This window comes from Meles meles, chromosome 8, assembly GCF_922984935.1.
Source record: "Meles meles chromosome 8, mMelMel3.1 paternal haplotype, whole genome shotgun sequence".
Lineage (NCBI taxonomy): Eukaryota > Metazoa > Chordata > Mammalia > Carnivora > Mustelidae > Meles > Meles meles.
Window position 1 is genome coordinate 53,064,753 of NC_060073.1, and position 20,281 is coordinate 53,085,033.

General features: G+C 37.6%; 1 protein-coding gene across 2 annotated transcripts in view; it reads left to right on the forward strand.

Annotated features, from left to right (window-relative positions):
• STK33 (serine/threonine kinase 33) overlaps window positions 1–20,281 on the forward strand; it is a 69,893-nt gene that overhangs the window by 28,328 nt on the left and 21,284 nt on the right. For both annotated transcript variants that reach the window (XM_046017058.1, XM_046017059.1), the window contains exons 9-10: window positions 7,352–7,464; window positions 7,902–7,987. In XM_046017058.1, coding sequence (XP_045873014.1) covers window positions 7,352–7,464; window positions 7,902–7,987 — 199 coding nt within the window. The remainder of the gene's footprint in view (window positions 1–7,351; window positions 7,465–7,901; window positions 7,988–20,281) is intronic.

Consider the following 20,281-nt stretch of genomic DNA (forward strand, 5'->3'; position numbering starts at 1 on the left):
CTGAGCCAAAATCAAGAGCCAGAGGCTTAACCAACAGAGCCACAGGTGCACTAATACAATACTTCCTTGTAAGATATCTTGAAGACACACAGGCCCTGTGCTACAGAATGTGCCTCAAGCCCATGTTTACTCTATACATACTGCCAGTGGTTTTACTGATGTTGGTCATTAGGTATGCTCAGCTTTCACTCCAGAATAAACGGTCAAATCAGTATCATCATCTGACTTTCCTCATCCAGACTATCTTCATTTTGTATACCATTTTTGAAAAGTTGTGGCCTTTTTAGTGGATTTTTGCCTTTGGCTCAGAGCATATAGACCACAGGGTTATTCTTAGTAACGTTGGTATAGTGTTTTACCGTGGATAAAGCCCTTACATGGTCATTAGACTCTGAAAATGCCCAAAGGACTCTGATAACTCAGTATATTTTCCCTTAAGTCCAGTTTGAATGATGTACCTTAAGCATCCCCTTACCTTTGCTCACATTGAAGTGTATCTCCACTATTATTTGTGCATTTAAAATCACACATCTGCCTGTATTTTGGTCCTATTTAAGCTATTTAAGTTTTCCCCACCTGGAAGACCTTTGGGTAATGTGGAGATCTGGAGATTTCAGTGTATATAAGGTCCTATCACTGATCTTGCAAAACCTCCTTTGCTTCCATTGCTACATCCAGTGAGAGATAACCATCTCTAGCTACCCTTTACTTAAATTTGAAGCACCACTACTTCCAAGTTCTATGGAAACTTAATTTTTTTTTTGTTTTTATTTTATTTTTTTTTCCACTTCTTTTTTTTTTATCTTCTCCATTTTATTTATTTTTTCAGCGTAACAGTATTCATTCTTTTTGCACAACACCCAGTGCTCCATGCAAAACGTGCCCTCCCCATTACCCACCACCTGTTCCCCCAACCTCCCACCCTTGACCCTTCAAAACCCTCAGGTTGCCCCAACCTCCCACCCCTGACCCTTCAAAACCCTCAGGTTGTTTTTCAGAGTCCATAGTCTCTTATGGTTCGCCTCCCCTCCCCAATGTCCATAGCCCGCTCCCCCTCTCCCAATCCCACCTCCCCCCAGGAACCCCCAGTTTGTTTTGTGAGATTAAGAGTCATTTATGGTTTGTCTCCCTCCCAATCCCATCTTGTTTCATTTATTCTTCTCCTATCCCCCTACCCCCCCATGTTGCTTCTCCATGTCCTCATATCAGGGAGATCATATGATAGTTGTCTTTCTCCGATTGACTTATTTCACTAAGCATGATACGCTCTAGTTCCATCCACGTCGTCGCAAATGGCAAGATTTCATTTCTTTTGATGGCTGCATAGTATTCCATTGTGTATATATACCACATCTTCTTTATCCATTCATCTGTTGATGGACATCTAGGTTCTTTCCATAGTCTGGCTATTGTAGACATTGCTGCTATAAACATTCGGGTACACGTGCCCCTTCGGATCACTATGTTTGTATCTTTAGGGTAAATACCCAGTAGTGCAATTGCTGGGTCATAGGGTAGTTCTATTTTCAACATTCTGAGGAACCTCCATGCTGTTTTCCAGAGTGGTTGCACCAGCTTGCATTCCCACCAACAGTGGAGGAGGGTTCCCCTTTCTTCACATCCTCTCCAGCATCTGTCATTTCCTGACTTGTTCATTTTAGCCATTCCGACTGGTGTGAGGTGATATCTCATTGTGGTTTTGATTTGTATTTCCCTGATGCCGAGTGATGTGGAGTACTTTTTCATGTGTCTGTTGGCCATCTGGATGTCTTCTTTGCAGAAATGTCTGTTCATGTCCTCTGCCCATTTCTTGATTGGATTGTTTGTTCTTTGGGTGTTGAGTTTGCTACGTTCCTTATAGATTTTGGATACTAGCCCTTTATCTGATATGTCGTTTGCAAATATCTTCTCCCATTCTGTTAGTTGTCTTTTGGTTTTGTTAACTGTTTCCTTTGCTGTGCAAAAGCTTTTGATCTTGATGAAATCCCAATAGTTCATTTTTGCCCTTGCTTCCCTTGCCTTTGCCGTTGTTCCTAGGAAGATGTTGCTACGGCTGAGGTCGAAGAGGTTGCTGCCTGCATTCTCCTCAAGGATTTTGATGGATTCCTTTCTCACATTGAGGTCCTTCATCCATTTGGAATCTATTTTCGTGTGTGGTGTAAGGAAGTGGTCCAATTTCATTTTTCTGCATGTGGCTGTCCAATTTTCCCAGCACCATTTATTGAAGAGGCTGTCTTTTTTCCATTGGACATTCTTTCCTGCTTTGTCGAAGATGAGTTGACCATAGAGTTGAGGGTCGATTTCTGGGCTCTCTATTCTGTTCCACTGATCTATGTGTCTGTTTTTGTGCCAGTACCATGCTGTCTTGATGATGACAGCTTTGTAATAGAGCTTGAAGTCCGGAATTGTGATGCCACCAACTTTGGCTTTGTTCTTCAATATTCCTTTGGCTATTCGAGGTCTTTTCTGGTTCCATATAAATTTTAGGATTATTTGTTCCATTTCTTTGAAAAAAATGGATGGTATTTTGATAGGGATTGCATTAAATGTGTAGATTGCTTTAGGTAGCATAGACATTTTCACAATATTTATTCTTCCAATCCAGGAGCATGGAACATTTTTCCATTTTTTGTGTCTTCCTCAATTTCTTTCATGAGTACTTTATAATTTTCTGTGTATAGATTCTTAGTCTCTTTGGTTAGGTTTATTCCTAGGTATCTTATAGTTTTGGGTACAATTGTAAATGGGATTGACTCCTTAATTTCTCTTTCTTCAGTCTTGTTGTTGGTGTACAGAAATGCAACTGATTTCTGTGCATTGATTTTATATCCTGACACTTTACTGAATTCCTGTACAAGTTCTAGCAGTTTTGGAGTGGAGTCTTTTGGGTTTTCCACATATAGTATCATATCATCTGTGAAGAGTGATAGTTTGACTTCTTCTTTACCAATTTGGATGCCTTTAATTTCTTTTTGTTGTCTGATTGCTGAGGCTAGGACTTCTAGTACTATGTTGAATAGCAGTGGTGATAATGGACATCCCTGCCGTGTTCCTGACCTTAGCGGAAAAGCTTTCAGTTTTTCTCCATTGAGAATGATATTTGCGGTGGGTTTTTCATAGATGGCTTTGATAATATTGAGGTATGTGCCCTCTATCCCTACACTTTGAAGAGTTTTGATCAGGAAGGGATGCTGTACTTTGTCAAATGCTTTTTCAGCATCTATTGAGAGTATCATATGGTTCTTGTTCTTTCTTTTATTAATGTGTTCTATCACATTGATTGATTTGCGGATGTTGAACCAACCCTGCAGCCCTGGAATAAATCCCACTTGATCGTGGTGAATAATCCTTTTAATGTACTGTTGAATCCTATTGGCTAGTATTTTGGCGAGAATTTTTGCGTCTGTGTTCATCAAGGATATTGGTCTGTAGTTCTCTTTTTTGGTGGGATCCTTTGTTTTGGGATCAAGGTGATGCTGGCCTCATAAAATGAGTTTGGAAGTTTTCCTTCCATTTCTATTTTTTGGAACAGTTTCAGGAGAATAGGAATGAGTTCTTCTTTAAATGTTTGGTAGAATTCCCCTGGGAAGCCGTCTGGCCCTGGGCTTTTGTTTGTTTGGAGATTTTTGATGACTGTTTCAATCTCCTTACTGGTTATGGGCCTGTTCAGGTTTTCTATTTCTTCCTGGTTCAGTTGTGGTAGTTGATATGTCTCTAGGAATGCATCCATTTCTTCCAGATTGTCAAATTTGTTGGCGTAGAGTTGCTCATAGTATGTTCTTATAATTGTCTGTATTTCTTTGGTGTTAGTTGTGATCTCTCCTCTTTCATTCATGATTTTATTTATTTGGGTCCTTTCTCTTTTCTTTTTGATGAGTCTGGCCAGGGGTTTATCAATCTTATTGATTCTTTCAAAGAACCAGCTCCTAGTTTCATTGATTTGTTCTATTGTTTTTTTGGTTTCTATTTCATTGATTTCTGCTCTGATCTTTATGATTTCTCTTCTCCTGCTGGGTTTAGGGTTTCTTTCTTGTTCTTTCTCCAGCTCCTTTACGCGTAGGGTTAGGTTGTGTACTTGGGACCTTTCTTGTTTCTTGAGAAAGGCTTGTACCGCTATATATTTTCCTCTCAGGACTGCCTTTGCTGTGTCCCACAGATTTTGAACTGTTGTGTTTTCATTATCATTGGTTTCCATGAATTTTTTCAATTCTTCTTTAATTTCCTGGTTAACCCATTCATTCTTTAGAAGGATGCTGTTTAGTCTCCATGTATTTGGGTTCTTTCCAGCTTTCCTCTTGTGATTGAGTTCTAGCTTCAGAGCATTGTGGTCTGAAAATATGCAGGGAATGATCCCAATCTTTTGATACCGGTTGAGACCTGATTTGTGACCTAGGATGTGATCTATTCTGGAGAAGGTTCCATGTGCACTAGAGAAGAATGTGTATTCTGTTGCTTTGGGATGAAATGTTCTGAAGATATCTGTGATGTCCATCTGGTCCAGTGTGTCATTTAAGGCCTTTATTTCCTTGTTGATCTTTTGCTTGGATGATCTGTCCATTTCAGTGAGGGGAGTGTTAAAGTCCCCTACTATTATTGTATTATTATTGATGTGTTTCTTTGATTTTGTTATTAATTGGTTGATATAGTTGGCTGCTCCCATGTTAGGGGCATAGATATTTAAAATTGTTAGATCTTCTTGTTGGACAGACCCTTTGAGTAGGATATAGTGTCCTTCCTCATTTCTTATTATAGTCTTTGGCTTAAAATCTAATTGATCTGATATAAGGATTGCCACCCAGCTTTCTTCTGATGCCCATTAGCATGGTAAATTGTTTTCCACCCCCTCACTTTAAATCTGGAGGTGTCTTCGCGTCTAAAATGAGTTTCTTGTAGGCAACATACTGATGGGTTTTGTGTTTTTATCCATTCTGATACCCTGTGTCTTTTGATTGGGGCATTTAGCCCATTAACATTCAGGGTACTATTGAGAGATATGAATTTAGTGCCATTATTAGCCTGTAAGGTGACTGTTACTGTATATTGTCTCTGTACCTTTCTGATCTACTACTTTTAGGCTCTCTCTTTGCTTAGAGGACCCCTTTCAATATTTCCTGTAGAGCTGGTTTGGTGTTTGCAAATTCTTTCAGTTTTTGTTTGTCCTGGAAGCTTTTTATCTCTCCTTCTATTTTCAATGATAGCCTAGCTGGATAGAGTATTCTTGGCTGCATGTTTTTCTCGTTTAGTGCTCTGAATATATCATGCCAGCTCTTTCTGGCCTGCCAGGTCTCTGTGGATAAGTCTGCCACCAATCTAATATTTTTACCATTGTATGTTACAGACTTCTTTTCTCGGGCTGCTTTCAGGATTTTCTCTTTGTCACTAAGACTTGTAAATTTTACTATTAGGTGACGGGGTGTGGACCTATTCTTGTTGACTTTGAGGTGGGTTCTCTGCATCTCCTGGATTTTGATGCTTGTTCCCTTTGCCATATTAGGGAAATTCTCTCCAATGATTCTCTCCAATAGACCTTCTGCTCCCCTCTCTGTTTCTTCTTCTTCTGGAATCCCAATTATTCTAATGTTGTTTCGTCTTATGGTGTCACTCATCTCTCGAATTCTCCCCTCATGGTCCAGTAGCTGTTTGTCCCTCTTTTGCTCAGCTTCTTTATTCTCTGTCATTTGGTCTTCTATATCACTAATTCTTTCTTCTGCCTCATTTATCCTAGCAGTGAGAGCCTCCATTTTTGATTGCACCTCATTAATAGCTTTTTTGATTTCAACTTGGTTAGATTTTAGTTCTTTAATTTCTCCAGAAAGGGCTTTAATATCTCCAGAGAGGGTTTCTCTAATATCTTCCATGCCTTTTTCGAGCCCGGCTAGAATGTTCAGAATCGTCATTCTGAACTCTTGATCTGACATATTACCAATGTCTGTGTTGATTAGGTCCCTAGCCTTCAGTACTGTGTCTTGTTCTTTTGTTTGTGGTGATTTTTTCCGCCTTGTCATTTTGTCCAGATAAAAGGGTATGAAGGAGCAAATAAACTACTAAAAGGGTGGCAAAGACCCCGGAAAAATGCGCTGTAACCAAATCAGAAGAGACCCCAAATTGTGGGGGGGAGAAAGGGGATAAAAACAGGTTCTGAAAAAAAAAAATTTTTTTTTAAATAAAACAAGTAAAAAAATATAAAAAAGAAAGAAAAAATATATATATTTAGATGACCTAGTCAAAAAACGTTAAAAAAGAAAAGGGTAAAATTTTTAAAAAAATTTAGCAGAAGAAGAAAAAAGAAAAAAGAAAAAAAAATTGAAAAAAGAAAAAAAATTGAAAAAAGAAAAAAAAATTGAAGTAGCCGCAAGACTAAAGAATCATGGAGAGAAAGCCATGAGTTCCGTGCTTTGCTTTCTCCTCCTCTGGAATTGCTTTGCTGTCTTAGGAATTGAATCTGCTTTCTCCTTGATAGATGAACTTCGTCCTGGCTGGATATTTTGTTGATCTTCTGGGGGAGGGGCCTGTTGTAGTGACTCTCAAGTGTCTTTGCCCGAGGCGGGATTGCACCGCCCTTACCGGCGGCTGGACTAAGTAATCGGCTCAGGTTCGCTTTTGGGAGCTTTTGTTCCCTGAACGCTTTCCGTAGCGTTCCGGAGGACGGGAATGAAAATGGCGGCCTCCCAGTCTCCGGCCCGGAGGAGCCGAGAGCCTGGGGCCCCACTCCTCAGTGCGCCCCCAGAGGACAGCACCCAATCACTCCCGTATCCCCAGCCTCTAGCCGCGCTCCGAGCTCACCCAGCCCGCGACCAGTTCAAGGTAACCCCGAGCTGAGAGTTCAGTCCTCGGCTCTGTCTCTGTAGCCAGCTTCTCCGTTCTAATACCTGCGAGCTCTCCGACACTCCGACACCCCCGGTCCTTCTGTGACCCTGCGGGGCCTGGGGCCACGCTGGCCCCGCGTGGGCTTCACCCTGGTTTAGCCTCTGGAGCAATGTCCCTCAGTGGAACAGACTTTTAAAAGTCCTGATTTTGTGCTCTGTTGCTCCGCCGCTTGCCGGGAGCCGGCCCCTCCCCCCGCGGTCTATCTTCCCGTCGTTTTAGATTCACTTCTCCGCCAGTCCTACCTTTCAGAAAGTGGTTGATTTTCTGTTTCTAGAGTTGCTGTTCTTCTTCTCTTCGATCTCCCGTTGGATTTGTAGGTGTTTGCAATGTTTAGATAAGCTATCGAGCTGATCTCCTGTTACCTGATGTAGTCTCAGGCTGCTACTTCTCCGCCATCTTAACTCCTCCCCCCGAAACTTAATTTTTGATAGCCTCATTTTGATTATTAAAAAAAATCTGAACAAAACAATTGCCTTTGTTGTAGATTATGTGGAGAACCACCCTTTTTGGCAAGCTCAGAAGAGAAGCTTTTTGAGCTAATAAGAAAGGGAGAACTACGTTTTGAAGATCCAATCTGGGAGTCCGTAAGTGATTGTGGTAAGTATAGATCTGTCATTATTTACTAAAGCAAATGTACGTAAGAAAAAACTTGGCCAATAATTCAAATACTCTCAATCTCTGTTTCATCATCAAATGTACTCATAAAAATAAACACTATTTACTTGTGGAAATGGTGATCTCTTCACAATGATTGTTGCAGCCAAAACTTCCAACAAAAATAAATTACATAATAAAATTAAAGAGGAAATTGCTGATTATCTAGCCCATTTTTACTGTAGATCATTTACAAGCAAATCCAGACAATAAAAACTTATTTTAGGCCTGAAACTTTATTTATTTGCCATTTATTCTGATGATATTTATTTTATAATTAGAATCTTCCCCTCATATTATATAGACCTAATCCCAAATAGACTAGAAAATGTATGGTATTAATTGTAGTTAAGATTTTCAGGATTTTCCCTTATTTGCAGCTAAAAGTGTTTTGAAACAGCTTATGAAAGTAGATCCTGCTCACAGAATCACAGCTAAGGAACTATTAGATAACCAGTGGATAACGGTAAGTTACAAGATGACCTCTTTTTTTTCTTTTTGACATGCTAGCATTGCTTTTTTTTTTTTTTAATTTGGTCTTGTAGTTCGTAGTCTTAAAACAGTCAATAAGTTTCATCTTCTGACAAGTTAAAAAAAATCGTTGAGTCTTAGCACATTTCTGAAATGGGCATTTTAAAACTATTAAAACTATTACCAGAGTTGTTTAGATGTATTTATAGAGGTTTGAATGAACTCTACTTTGCTCTGTGTCATGACGATACCAACTCTGGTACAAGAGAGCTGAGAAATGCCCATGGTGAAAACTGTAATTCTGAAACTGTCTGTATAGATAAGTAACATAAATCCCTGGAACAACAGTCCACTTTTCTTTCAACTCTTTGGATGCAAGGAATATTTGGGGACTTAGAAAAACCAAGGTCTTCTAAGACTGGCTCGAAATCTTGAGTAGTTATTCATTTACATATTGTTCCCCCATCAGACTACCTACCTTGAACATAGAGCGTATGTCTTTTTTTTTTTTAAGATTTTATTTATTTATTTGACAGACAGAGATCACAAGTAGACAGAGAGGCAGGCAGGTGGCAGGGGGAAGCAGGCTCCCTGCTGAGCAGAGAGCCCGATGCGGGGCTCGATCCCAGAATGCTGGGATCATGACCTGAGCTGAAGGCAGAGGCTTTAAACCACTGAGCCACCCAGACGCCCTAGATCATATGTCTTACCAAGCTTTGTATTCCAGTACCAGAACATTACCTATAACATAGGAACTTTGGAAGAACCTGCTCCTTACCTCTCAATATTTATCCTCTTTTGTCCTCTGGTAATGAGGATCCTCACTTGTAGCTGGAAACATTGTTATCTGTCTGGTCTTTGTTGCTGGTTATCCCCAGTTTTGGACAGTTATCATGATGGTGGAAGTAGGGACAATTTTCGGGAAGTGCCCTTAAATGGGGGGTGTATGACATTCCTCGAGCACATCTTCTTTCCTGGTGAATGGAATACAGATGTGATGACTGGAGGTGGACTAGCCGTATTAGACTATAAAGTGGAATCCATAAACAGGATGGCAGAACAACAAGATGCAAGGAAGCAGAGCTCTTAGCTCCCAGAGCTGCCATGCCAGCCCCTTGCCTGCCCACCGCCAGACTTTTTTCATAGGAGCAGGATACAAACTTCTGTCATCTTTAAGACACTGTCAAATATGTTATGGGGCCGAGTACCAATTAATCTATACTCAATTACTGTTGAATGAATGAATGATTCAATAAGTGAATAAGTCTGTAGGTATCTCTGAAAATGTCCAGGAACTGAGATTGGAGATTTCTAAAGACACATGGGAATTATTGCTGAGCAGTATTCATCTATGGAAAAATTATTGCACATCTATTATTTGCTAGATGCTGTGCTAGGTACTGGAGATACCTGATAGGCTTACACTGCAGTGGCGTTGTTGCAAAATGATGGTAGCAACAGAGTCGGAGAGAAATAAATGCAATACATTTTTCAGGTGTAGTTGATGGGACTTGGTGGTGGCTTAGATGAGGAGTGAGGATAAGGGAGGAATCAAGGATGACTTCCGGATTTTGCTGTAATAGCTACTGGGACCATGCTGGTGCCATTTACTGAGATGGGGAACACTGCGGGAAAAATAGCTTTTTATCCGGGGGAAAGGTGGTGGATCAAGAGTTCCTGCTTGATATGCAAAGTCTGAAATGTCTATGTGGCATCCAAGTGGAGATAGTAAATAGATAATCAAATATATGAGCCTGGAACTGGGGAAGTTTGAGCTGGAGATATAAATTTAGGAATCATGAGTATATATACGCCACGTAAGGTCATTAGGCTAAGAGATAAATTAGGAAGAAAATACAGAGAGAAAGGCGAAGAGGCCCCAGGACCCTGCCATTGGACACTATGATAACCAGAAGAGGGGAAGCCAGCTATGGGTGTTGAGAAGGGATGGCTGATGCAGAAAAAAGAAAATCAGGAGAGTGGTGCCAGCAAAGTTAGATGAAGAATGTTTGAGAAAGTGAGAGCAGTCAGCTCCCAGGTAAATGCTGCTGAGAGGTCAAGAAGTGATGAGGAGTTTCCATTAGACCCTTGAGGGCCCAAGTAAGTTTAAATACATATCAGAAACTTACAGTGATATCACTCCTCTTTTCAACTCTCTAGTATTCCTTTGGTAATTTCTAATCATTTTTTTGAATAATATTTTTTTCCTTCAGGAGCTAAAAAACCAGTCTTCACTGGAAGCTGGGTTATATCTGCCCTCTTCTGTGAATGTGTTGATCTCTGAAATGATTCTCTGCAATAAGTATTTCTGGCCTGAAGTAATTGTGCAAACGAGCTAGCAGCTAGATCATTGCAAAACCATTCTGAGGAGATTTGTAGTACAGCAGAATCAAAAACTGTAAAACAGATGGTGTGCCTTAGAAATCTCTCTCTTTTCAGCATCACATAACATTCGGGCTTGGCCATTTAATTATTTGTTTTCTAATTAGTACAACTTTATTTCTGGCTTTGGTCATTTTTCCAGAAGTCTCCATTTTTGAGCCTCTGTAACATTTGTCTCTATGTAGTCTTTGCCAAATGGATAGAGAAGTGACAGATAGCGTGTACTATATCAGACTACCCTAAGGAGTTCAGTGTATGAAGTTTAGAATACTGGCATTTTGTAAACTTCTGAAAGGCAAAACTCTTTTCTACTTAACCACTTGAAGTCTTCCTGTAATTCATATCCCCTGTTTGAAATAATCTAAAAAGAATACATTACTTCTCTCAGTACCTGGCTGCTTTATAACCAGAGCTTATCTTTTGCAATATCTAACATGTAGTGACATTTTTTTCAAAGAGCTTTATTGGATAAAAAGTTTTTATGGTTCAGCCTATGTATTGTGCAATTTGAAATATGGTCTGTATCTGCAAAGTGTTCTGAGAAAAAGAGTCCTAGTTTCTCTAGGTACATTTAAGTCAATGGAACTTAAAATAAACACATTTGTCATCCTGATTTCAAAAGTCAAAGATTAGATGTAAGGAAAACCAGCCCAGAAATGACTTTCCTACAAAGGAAGGGTTTGATGATGACTCCCACGGCCAGGAGTGCGCCTGCGATCCTCTTGGGTCTGTTTCTTCCTTTCCGTCCTCTTTCCTCTCAACAGTGGCTCCGGAGTTTATTCCATCTTATAAGGCAATTACAGTTGCTTCTTGGTATTCCTTCAAGTCCCCTTATGACAACTAACAACAAGAACTGGCATGTTCAACAAGTTTCCCAGGTATTTTTAATGCCTATTTATATTTAAGAACCCAGCTATAAATTAAGGGAACATTTTTTTTTCCTATGGCTTGTCATAAAGTTGTTTCCAGATTTAAGGTCTTTCGGTTTTACTCATACATTCAGTAATTCCTTTGACAAATTGTGTGTGTGTGTGTGTGTGTGTGTGTGTGTGTGTGTGCCTACCACGTTGTGCTAGGTAACAAAATATCGTTAAGGATATATAGGATATGGTCTCTGATATAAGGAATCTATAATCTGGTAAGAGAGACAAGCTATGTATAAGATAAAATCAAGGAAGAAAATGATAAATGGCATAAAAAGACCAGAGACACAGAGGCAAGCAAGTGTAAAATCAGGAAGTTAAATCCAACTGGCAGAGAAAATACTCGAAGGAAAGAAGTGGGAAACAAACTTTTAAAAAAGGAAAAAGAATTATGAGAGGACTTGAATCTCAGGCTAAAAAGTTGTAACTTGCTGTCTTAGATGGTAGAGAACAATGTACACACTTTGAAATGGCAGAGATTATTATTGTAGTGCATCAGTCTAGCAAGGCGGCTTATTTTAAATGGGGCAACTGTCATTTAAATGTCTTTATTGATATTAACAAGTACCTTTGGATTTTAATCCCAAGGCACTATTGGAGTTCAAAGATGAATAAAACACAGTCTCTCCCCTTAAGTAATTTACCACAAAGTACAATGTACTTTTTTTTATGGTCACACTTGCGAAGGCACTTGTCATCAAGGTGTGGGGTCTAATCTCAGAAAGGTCTTTCCTAGTGTGTGAACAAGGCCCTTCTTCATTAATTTACAAGTTATTATCTAGGTTTTTGTCATTAGCTTTTGACCATTAGCCTTAACATATACACTCTACATAACAGAATGGAACTTTCCTGATGCCTAATTGTGGGGCATTTTTTCCAACTGTATATTTTCAACCTGACTATGTCAAAACTCTTTCCTTTATTTTACTATATTTAGTTATTCTTAAATTGTGAATTATCTTATGTTTATAAATATGTCAAAACCCTATTTAATTTAATTAAATTTATTTAATAAAGGTTTTTATAAAAATTATGTTACAAAGAAGTTCATGAACCAGGAACCTTAGAGATTTATTCAGTATCCAATGATAGGTAGATAGTTAATAATTCAGTAAATAGTTATCACATAACTACTATATGCTGCGGAGGGCACAGGGATGAGTCTGGTACAGCCCCTGCCCACTGGTTGCCCACAGCTTAGTAGAGGGTTTAAAATAAAAACACAGGCAGTGAATAAGTATATAATAATGTGTGTGTACATATAAACATAAATACTATATAAAACATTATGTATTTATATATTTATATCACACATATAAATATGATATGTTATATAATACATATATATTTTATATATAACATAAATGTATATGTTATATATAAATACACAATGACATGTGTTCTATAAAGATAAAATATATATTTATATATTGTATATATAATGTGCTATCTAATATTGTAATATACAGTATGATACAATGTACAATATAGTGTTATATAACATGGTACTATATCATGTAGTAGTAGTACTAGGTTTTCTAGAAGAGAACTATTATTCCCTTTAGGGGATTACGAAAACTATTTAAAGTGAGGGTAGTATGTGACCTTGCTCTGAAAGAGCAGGTAAAAGTAGAAATTAGTGTTATAGCTGTGGTAAGAAGGATGGGAATTCTAGATAGGAAGAACTTTACAAGATATATAGAGAAAAAATATGCAAGATATTCAGAGAACATATAGTAGTATATATATAGTAGTATTTCTAGAACCATAGAATACATGTAAGGAAGGAGTAGGAAATTAAGTTGTAAAGGTGGGTTAGAACTGTTTTACTCTAGACTTTGACTTATCTGGAGGGGATTTTGTGTTTCACATGTTTGACAGTGGGTTGCTACTGGAAGGCACTGCAGGACCCTGATCACAGCTGAACCTACTCAAGTTTCTCCTTTGTCCCTCTGACCCTGATTTTGGGTGGACTTGGATGAGGTCTGTGGGCTGGATTCTGAGGAGAGAACACCTGTTCTAATGGAGTATCCTTCCTGCAAGAATAAGAAGCTGGAAACCCCCTAGGAGTATGTTTAAGTTGAAGGTCTTGAGGGAGCCTTACACACAGGTTATGGCTTAAGGGCAGAAGAAGGATCTTGATGGAGAGATAGTAAATTAAGAGTCAGCGTCTAAATGGAAACAGAATGGGCATTGGAGCAGGTTGGGGACAAGCAGCAAATGTCTGAGATGCCTCAAAGATCAGCTCCATCAGTGAGTGGGCCGGTAGATGTATTGCTGGCAAGACAGAACTTCAGGAAGAATAATCTGGCAACAGTATGTGTGGTACAGCTTGCCTAGTGGCAAGCAGAAGCTGGAGCACTGAGGTGCCTGGGTGGGTCAGTTGGTTGAGTATCTGGCTGTTGATCTCGGCTCAGGTCATGATCTCAGGGTCGTGGGATCAAGCCCCACGTTGGGCTCCACACTCAGCAGGGAGTCTGCTTGAGATTCTCCCTCCCTCCCTCTTCACTTGTGCCCCTTCACTCTACCCCCCCCACACACACTTTCTCTGTCTCTGTTTCTCTCTCAAATAAATAAATAAATATTTTTTTAAAAAAGAAGTTGGAGCACTGAAATAGGACTTGGGTGAGATGATGAAGACAAGAACTTGGGCAAAGAGAGTGGTACAGAAAGGTCGGGGAGAATCAGATGTTAGGATGAGAATCAACAGTTTAGAATACAAGGAACCAAAACTGTTTTTCAGGTGACTGGGAAAGACAAAAAGGAAGTCTAGAACTGCTGGTTTTGTAGATTAGAAAAAGAGTGAGATTGTTTTTTGGAACAGTATATTCAAACGTTTATGCTTGAGTAACTCTGAAAAAAGTATTGAAAAAATGGTGAATCTCCTAAGATATTTTTAGGTAGAGCCTAAAAAATTTCACCTTAAATTTAATTACTTGCAAAAGATAGAATTTCCTTAATATTGATAATTAAAAATAAAACTAATATTGTTTTTACATGCATAGGACATTCATCGTATCCATTTATAAAAGTTTGTGATCAGTCTCTTCTTTAAAAGGAACTATAGGTTATTCATTCTTTTCTTTGAATTTCTGTTTCTATTCCACCTCTTTCACAGAATTTTATCCCAATATATATTTTTGTTTTAGAGGTTTTTGTTAATAATTCTATCATTTGTCTCATTTTGGAAAAAAAGGGTTCAAATATATATTTAATTTTGTGTTTTCTTTGCTGGATTTTTAGGTTTCTAAATGTTTAAAAATTACTTAACAATGACTTATCATTATGATTATTAGTACTAATTGATCAAGAGAATATAATTATAATTTGTTGTAATTAGTAAGCATCACAAATACAATTATATTGGAAATGCATCTCTGTAGTGATGGAGAGAGTTGCATTTCCCCACCCCAAATACTTTATTCATCCATGATTTACTATTACTTATTGTCAGGAATAGACAGCATTCAGCTTCAATTGTACTGTTGTTTTAGCTTTTAAAGATATAGACACCAAGAATCCTATGTAAGTAAGTAGATAGGAATGGAAGGAGTTTAAACATAGTAGTCACTCAGCTCTTTAAATCTCTGAGTTAATTGTCAAAACCACCTAGGGAAAGGCCTGCTAGAGAAGGTCTGGTTCCCACTAAGATATTGAACTAGCACAGATTACTGCATCTTCTCTGAAGATTAATCTAGAATAGCTTTGGAGAAAAACCTCAGGACACCAGGATTCAGAGAACGGCATGAGAAGTCCTTGGGAAAATGAAGGATTCATTTTGGGTTGGGGTGTGTGACGGGTAAAGCAACAGCCTGGAGCCAGGACAGGATGTTAAAATAGGAAGACAAAAAACCCCCAAGATTCCCTTTTGCTTATCTTCCTTTGCCTTGGGACATCGATGCCTGTGCCCTCACAGGGGTCTGAAGAAATAAAATCCAAGCAGCACTGAAGCCTTGTTTTGAGTGAGAAGTTAAGAAAAATGGGTGAGAATTGGCTGGTTTTCCACATTGACTCCTTATCTGTTGAACTCCAAATGCTAGGACTGGCGGATTGTATTTTTAGAAGTGCTTCATCTGAAGGTTGTTTCTCCAGGGAGAAGGTTGATGAGGATGAAACCCCAGACTGAGGAGTAGCTTCAAGTGGACAGGTGTTTGGTGCCCAAGTTTCTTATCCCTTACTCTTCCTTGAGCTTCTGGACTGAGGGCCTGGATATGACCCTAGAACCAAGCCCTGTCCTCCCAAGGAGCCAGTACTGGGAAAGATGAGATCACAGGGCAAGTTTCAGACACCATTAGGAGAGTTTCGAAGAGATAGTCTAAAATTTAAAAGCTAACAAACTGAGCATACTAAAAGAGGTAAGGTATGATGTTAATAATATGGAGCAAGAATATGAAATAATAAAACAAAATCAAGTAGAACAATTTAGGTATAATAGTTGAAATACAGAATGCAACTATATAGGGTAAAGAAGTGAAATGGGTGCGGCTGAAGAATGAATTTAAAAAACTAGGCAGTCAGATTATGGCACTTTATAGAAGGAAACAGGAAGATAAACAAGTTGAAAATATTTAAAAAGTAGAAAAAAAAAGCTAAGATATGTGGATTTAAAAGTGCCCAAATTCCTATAATAGCAATTTGAGAGAGAAAAGTAAAAAAAAGGGGAGGAGAAAATCTTTAAAGGAATAATAGAGATAAAATAATCAGAATTAAAGAAGAAAGACTTTAGCTTTCAACAGATGATAGAATACTAAATAGGAGAGATAAGCAAAACTGACAAAAGAGGCTTGATGAAATTTAAGGAAATTCAAGGCAAAAAACTCTAAAATCGCCCAGAAAGAAATAGCAGAACATATAAAAAAGAACAAGAATCACATTGACATCTTACTTTTGGGGAGCAACATTGGTTACAAGCATCAATAGGGTAATACTCTAAATATATTCAAAGACCAAGAACTTTAAACTTAGAATTCTGTATCCACCCAAATTAGCATTCAAATGAAAAGAATTATAAAAATATTTTCAAATATACAAGACCTCAGAAAGATTGACAAGTAAAATACTTGGTTGAAATAATTAAATAGGAAAACCAAATCCAGAAGCTGCTACCAGAGCTATGTGCAGTTAGAGTCTTTAAATACCTTGATAAATTTTGCTGGTGTCAAAAAAGCAAAACTAAAAAATCGCAAAACCAAAGAATAAGAGGAGAAATTATCTCCATAATAACAAGAATCAAAATGCAAAACAATATCCATGTGATAAGCATAGAGAAGGGAGAGAGAACATTGATCCACTGAGAGGGTGTTAAATAGAAGATGTAGACATCAGATTTTTTTTTAATTTTTAAATTTTTTTATAAACATATAATGTATTATTAACCCCAGGGGTACAGGTCTGTGAATTGCCAGGTTTACACACTTCACAGCACTCACCATATCACATGCCCTCCCCAATGTCCATAACCCCACCACCTTCTCCCTAGCCCCCTCCCTCCGGTCACCCGCAGTTTGTTTTGTGACAGTAGAGTCTTTTATGGTTTGTCTCCCTCCCGATCCCATCTTGTTTCATTTATTCTTTTCCTACCCCCCAAAACCCCTCACGTTGCATCTCCACTTCCTCATATCAGGAAGATCATATAATAGTTGTCTTTCTCTGATTGACTTATTTTGCTAAGCATAATACCCTCTAGTTCCATCCACATCGTCACAAATGGCAAGATTTCATTTCTTTTGATGGCTGCATAGTATTCCTGTGTGTGTGTGTGTGTGTGTGTGTGTGTGTGTGTGTGTATAACATCTTCTTTATCCATTCGTCTGTTGATGGACATCTAGGTTCTTTCCATAGTTTGGCTATTGTGGACATTGCTGCTATAAACATTCAGGTGCATATGCCCCTTAGATCACTACGTTTGTATCTTTAGGGTAAATACCCAGTAGTGCAATTGCTGGGTCAAAAGGTAGCTCTATTTTCAACTTTTTGAGGCACCTCCATGCTGTTTTCCAGAGTGGTTGCACCAGCTTGCATTCCCACCGACAGTGTAGGAGGGTTCCCCTTTCTCTGCATACTCACCAGCATCTAGGCATCAGATTTTTTAAGTGGGAAAGAATTAAAAAACAAAGAATGGGGCAAATTGAGGTAGTAAACATAAATGATAGAAACAAGTCCAAATATAAAAATAATTACAAATAAATGAGTTAGAAGACCTATTAAAAGACATTGTCAAGTGGAATTTTTAGTAAAATGTAACTATGTACTATTTACAAGAAACCCATCTGAAGCATAAGGACAAAGAAATATTGAAAAAAATAAAGAAGAATGGAAAAGGACATACCAGGCAAACAGTAACCTGTGTCACTGAATTAAAGCCTGTCTAACTGAATAAGTATCACCTAATACTTTAACACAACTTAACACAACAAATCATCACTAGAGATAAAGAAGGTCACTTTATTATGATAAAAATTCAACTGAACCAGATTATATAATAATTTAAAACATGTATGCAACGAATAAAATAACCTGAAAAACATAGTATTTTAGAAGTTGACAAAATTACATGGAGAAATTGGCAAATTCTTCATTGTGGGAGACTTTAATGCACTTTTCTCAATTACGGATAATATAAAGCTAATAAAAAAAACAAAGGTACAGAGATTTTAACAACACAGTCAACAAGCATATCCTAGTGAATACGTATACAATTCTGCACCCAACAATTAGAGAACATATAGTTTTCTTAAGCGCATGTGGAGCATTTACCAAAATTGATCTTACACAAGTCCATGAAGCAAGCAAGCAAGCTTCAATAAATTCCTCACAGAACATGTTTTCTAACAATATGCAGTCATATCAGAAGTCAATAGCAGTGAGAGTAAATATCTGCCTGTGTTTGGAAATCACATCACATGCTTCTAGAGAAATCCGGGTTAAAGAATAAATACTAATGAGGAAAAAAATGAAATCCTTAGAACTGAATGACAATGAAAATATAACATGTCAAAACTTGTAGGATGCTGTAAAGTGTGTTTCGGCAGATGTTTGTAGCCCAAAACATTTATATTAGAAAAGAAGGAAGGCTAAAAATTAATAAACTACCTATCCAACTTAAAATTGCAGGGAAAAAATCTGGCAGAATATACCCAAATAAGTAATGGGAAAAAAAAAACTGAGTGAAAATAAACTAGAAAGCAAAGGTAGAGGAGAAAAGATAACAAGACCAACATTTGAGTCTTCCGAAAGACTGAGAAATAGAGAAAACTTTGGCAAAAGTAATCAAGAAAGAAAAAGAAAAGACAAAAGGAAGAGATTATATATGAAAAAGAGAATTCAATCACAGGTAAAACACAGAAAAAGGATTATGATTTAAAAGATAAATTTAAAAGCCAAGGGACTCCTACCAACAACTGTATGCCAATAAATCTGAAACCTTGGCCAAATGGACAAAATTTCTTGTTCCAGAAAAATTTTACAGCTTCATAAAACTGTCTCAAGAATAAACAGAAAACTTGAATGGTCCTATAATTATTAAAGAAATGAAGGAGTAGTTTAAAATCTTCCATAAGGAAGATGATGAAGATTAAGAATACACTTATCATGATGAGCACTGGGTGATGTATGGAAGTGCTGAATCACTGTATTATACACCTGAAACTAATATAACATAACACTGTATGTTATGTTATATGCATATTCTACTGGAATTAAAGTTCAAATCTATGTGTGTGTGTGTATGTATATATACACACACATATACATATATGTATATATGTATGTTAAATAATAATAAAATCTTCCCTAAGGAAAACACCAGACTCAAAATTCAATGATATTACAGATAAGTCCTATAAGAATTTCATCTCAAATTTGTAACTCACCTCCCACCCCCAACAAGAGGGAACTTTACTTATTCAAAAAGTCTAACATAACTCTGTATACTATAGTATAACAAAACTAGACCAATGGAAGCTAAACCTGTGAAAAAGGAAAATGATCCATTTTTACTTATTAATGTTGATAGAAAACCTTAAACAAAATATTAGCAAATTGGATCTGTGTATATAAAAAGATAATACATCATGACCAAGTTGAATTTTTGTTCAGTACACAATGATGGTTTAACTTCAGAAAAATGTCTATAAATATAGATTTCCACATTAACATATTAAAAGAGAAAAAGCACAGGATCATTTCAAAGGAAACAATAAGATTCAACAAACATTCACAATTTAAAAGGGAAACTTCTCTAACCTGATATAAAAGATTATAGCAAATATTCTAAATAGGAAATATGAGAACTTCCTTTAAAATAAAGCAGTAGTCAAAGGAAGTCAGCTTTCAATATTTTTTTCTAAGATTGTGGTTTTTAGTTAACTTGAGACAAGGGAAAGATATTAAAGACATGGGAATTGGAAAGCAGAAATAAAAATATTATTTATCGTAATATACAAATTATTAGGCACATTATTTGAAATAATAGGAAAGCTGAGTAAGATAGCTGGATTTATTATTGATATATAGTTAACCCTTGAACAGCATGGAGGTTAGGGGTGCTGACCCCCTGTGCAGTTGACTCCCCAGAAATTTAACTACTAATACCAGACTGTTGACTAAAGCCTTGGATGGCATGAACAGTCAATTAACAAATATTTTTATGTTATATGTACTATGTGCTATATTTTTTTTTAATATTTTATTTATTTATTTGACAGAGAGAGGTCACAAGTAGGCAGAGAGGCAGGCAGAGAGAGAGGGAGAAACAGGCTCCCCACTGAGCAGAGAGCCCAATGCGGGGCTCGATCCCAGGACCCTGAGATTATGACCTGAGCCAAAGGCAGAGGCTTAAACCACTGAGCCACCCAGGCGCCCCAATGTGCTATATTTTTGTAACAAAGAAAGTGAGAGAAAAGAAAATGTTATTGAGAAAATCATAAGAGAAAATACATTTATGCTAACCTACTGTATTTACTGAAAAAAAATCTGCATATAAG